This window comes from Calidris pugnax, unplaced genomic scaffold, assembly GCF_001431845.1.
Source record: "Calidris pugnax isolate Ruff unplaced genomic scaffold, ASM143184v1 scaffold78, whole genome shotgun sequence".
Classification (NCBI taxonomy): domain Eukaryota; kingdom Metazoa; phylum Chordata; class Aves; order Charadriiformes; family Scolopacidae; genus Calidris; species Calidris pugnax.
The window spans coordinates 29,576-33,482 of NW_015090789.1; the positions used below are offsets into that span (position 1 = coordinate 29,576).

At 52.1% G+C, this 3,907-nt stretch overlaps 1 gene segment (V, D, J or C); it reads right to left on the bottom strand.

Moving 5' to 3' along the window:
* Window positions 1–1,905: 1,905 nt before the first annotated feature.
* On the bottom strand, window positions 1,906–2,717 carry LOC106902778. The segment is given in 2 exon segments: window positions 1,906–2,219; window positions 2,631–2,717. Coding segments are annotated over 2 exon segments (357 nt in total).
* Between the last annotated feature and the right edge of the window lie 1,190 nt (window positions 2,718–3,907).

Consider the following 3,907-nt stretch of genomic DNA (forward strand, 5'->3'; position numbering starts at 1 on the left):
TCCTACCTCCCCGCAGTCAGCAGGGACACCCCCAACTAGACCAGGTTGCCCAGGGCTTCATCGAGCCTCACCTTGAATATGTCTAGGGATGGGGCCTCAACCACCTCCCTGGGCAACCTGTTCTAGTGCTCCACAACGCTCACAGTAAAGAACTTGTTCCTAATCTCCAATCTAAATCTGCTCCCCTCCAGCTTAAAGCCATTGCCCCTCATCCTATATCTACAGGCCTTTGTAAACAGGCTCTCCCCAGCCTTCCTGTAGGCCCCCTTCAGGTACAGGAAGGCTGCTACAAGGTCTCCCTGGAGCTTCCTCTTCTCCAGGCTGAACAACCCCAGCTCCCTCAGCCTGTCCTCGTAGCAGAGGTGCTCCAACCCCCTGATCATCCTCGTGGACCTTCTCTGGACCCTCTCCATCAGGTCCATGTTTTTCCTATATTGAGGGCTCCAGACCTGCACACAATACTCCAGGTGAGGTCTCACCAGAGCAGAGTAAAGTGGCAGAATCACCTCTCTGGACCTGCTGGCAACGCATCTTTTGATGCAGCCCAGGATGTGATTGGCCTTCTGGGCTGCAGCTGCACACTGCCTGCTCATGTCCAGCTTCTCGTCCACCAGCACCCCCAAGTCCCTTTCCTCAGGGCTGCTTTCTAATACCTCACCCCCTAGTCTGGACTGATGGTGAGGATTGTTCTGGCCCAGGTGCAGAACCTTGCACTTGTTCTTGTTGAACCTCATGAGATTCACCTGGGCCCACTTCTCCAGCCTGTCCAGGTCCTTCTGGATGACATCCCATCCCTCTGGTGTATCGACAACACCACACAGCTTGGTGTTGTCTGCAAACTTGCTGATGGTGCCTTTAATTCCTTTGTGTATATCACTGATAAAAATGTTAAACAGTATCGGTCCCAGCACGGACCCTTGAGGGGCACCACTTGTCACTGCTCTCCATCTGGACTTCGAGCCATTGAGTACTACCCTCTCTCTGGATGTGACCAGCCAGCCAGTTCCTTATCCACCCACCCATCAAATCTGTACCCTCCAATTTGGCAAGCAGGATGTTGTGGGGGACCGTGTCAAAGGCCTTACAGAAGTCCAGATAGATCACATCCATAGGTCATCCCATATCTACTGGAAGACACCACAGAGCAATTTCTGAGGAGAAGGTTATGCACCATGGGATAAGCTGGTACAGACTGGCCTTCTCCATGCCAGAGAAGAGCAGATGCTCTCTCTTTTGTAGCATTCTGCAAAAGAGCAGCAGGATGAGGACGGACAGAGCTGGAGAAAATCCTGTCTTCTCCAAGTGGGGCACAGCCTTGTTCATCAACGCCAGGCTGTGGGAAATCCCTGCTGGCAGGAGGTGAGGATCACAGTTTGTCCTCAACAGGAAAGGGAGAAAAGAACCAAGAGGCTGTGCAGACAACTAGACAAAACCCCACACCCCAATATCCCCATCACTCCAGCTGAGAGGAGGTTCTGCTTGAAGTGTCCATGGGAAGGTAAACAGTGTATGGATCAAGGGGTGGGAAGTAGTGATCTTGACCCAGACACCTCTGTACATGGAGGAGTTAGTGATGCACAAAAGAGTTAACCCAAGAAGGCACAGGACCCTGCTGTGCTGTGCTGCACATTCCCCCTGGCCACAGGACAACCTCAGAGGGGTCATTGTAACGGAGCAGGACGTGGGCAGCTCCCACTCAGTACTGCCTGATACAACACGTGCAGTGGGGTGGCAAGGACAAAAAGTGGGACAAATCCACTCACACAGTTGGAGACGAGGATGAAGAGAAAAGTAGGAAGCAGAGGAGGCAATGAGAGGAAGGGGATCATGCTGCCCTGTGCAGCACTGACAAGGAGGAAAGCAGGTCCCTTCTGTCAAGCAGCAGCAGGTTTGTGTTCAGCTCCCTCAGCAGCCCAGCCACTGTGTTTCACTCTCAGCACAGAAATACGTGCCAGAGTCATTGAGAAAGGCATGCTCTATGGAGAGGGTCATCCCGTCTCCTTCTATCCCACTGCTCTTCAAATGGCTTTGGAAATCCACCTCCACATCTGCTTTCCCACCTACGAATGCAGAAACTACGAGGATCAGCCTGGAGTCCTTCCCCAAAGGCAGCTTGTACCAAAATAGAACTGTGCTGGTGGATTTCTTCTTGGAACAGCTGAGATTGACGGACTGGCCTTGGTGTATGACTGTGTCTGGGGACTGTTCCAGAGCCAACACTGGAAGGAAAAAAGGAGGAAAAAGGAAAAAGGTGCTGGTTAGGAGGTAAAAATGGTAAAAGATCACCTAGTTCCCATGGTTTGGTAGAGAAGAGGGAGAGAAGGGACAGGACAGCCTAGGGAGCCGTGCAAGGGATGGGATCAGCAGGTGAGTTTCCAGTTTCTCTCCAATAGGCATGAAACATTTCCAGGCAGTCTGTGTCTAAAACATGCACCATGTTGGTGCAGAGCACAGAAGAAAATATAGACAGCCCTGGCAGGAGATTCAGGGATTCGGGCCCAATTCATTCATTGCCCATCCTCAGCACAGGAAGCTTTGGGGAATGGAGCTCTGCCAGCAACTGGGTATGCCCCTGGGACAGCAGCAGTGGAATCCATGTAGGTGCTGAGGGGGGAGTTGAGTTCACTTACCCATAGGGGCCAGCATGGCCACCAAGAAGCAGGAGGGAACCATGGGGGAACAGACCCTCTCCTTCTTGGGACCTGCCTTTTGCAGCTGCCCAGAGATGTGTGAAGAGGAAGCCCTGAGTGAGGATGAGACCTACTAGACATGCTGGGGTTGGGCAGGACGTGAAGAGTGAGAAAGGATTGGCTGGCTGGGGACACTGGGGAAGGACACACACAACCACAGGAAACGTTCAACCCTGCAGAGATGGGGGGAGCAGTGTGTGTGTGCATGGGGAGGGGAGAAGGGGGCTGCATGGAGAGAACCATGCTGAGGTTGGATGGGAGTCTGAGCCTGTGCACGGCAGAGAAAAGACCTTCAGGTTCTTTCCCTCCATAAAACATCCACAGCTTGTCCACTGGTTCTGGGTGGTTACAGGAAGTGCATCTCACTTTGGGCACTCTGCACGTCCTACCTTCTCCACAGAGACAATACTTGGTAGAGACTTCTGACAACCAGGCTCTGATTTGCCCATGGAAGTTCCCCTGTCTCATCACTGCCTGCCCCGATCTCTATGGAAAACAAATCAAAACAAAACAAAACAAAACGGAAGACCGCATCTTAGGATGGTGTGAGGAAAATTATAGTTGAACCCTACACTTCCAGGCTGATTCTGCAGGGACCCCTGCCCTCAATTCTGTGGGCAACGGCCAGTGGAGCATACCAGGAGAGAGCAGAGGCAGAATCCCCTCAGCCATCAGATCACTTTCTGTACACAAAGATCTGTGCTCAGCTGCCTTTGCATCTGAATCAAGGTGGACCCTAACACAGCATTAGGAGACACAATCACTCCCTGAGGCAAAATCTGTTGAAAAGGACAAGCAAGAGCTCATCCTGCCACAGCTCTTGAAGGGGTTCTGAAATTCATCCTCAAACTCTGCCTTGTTTCCTTTCACTCAAAACACTGCAGAATGGTACCAGCTGCACTGTGGTGTCCTTTCTTTGAGCCTGCTCACACCATGGGATGGAGGGGCATGTGTTGCCCATCTGGAAAGAGCTGAGTGTCACAGCTCCTCCCTCTTTGATGACTGCACCTGGAGACTATTGAAGGGTGTCTCTCCCTGCCAGGAGACAAAAAAAAGACAAAGGAAGTAGTGGGAGGCCAGGGAGAAGGTGAAATGTTTTGAGGAGGAATGACATGAAAAGAAATCACAGAATCTAGCAAAGGTAAGAGATGGGATGGGATGGCGATGGGGGCAGAGCAGTGTGTCTGTGCATGGGGAGGGGAGAAGGGGGTTGCATG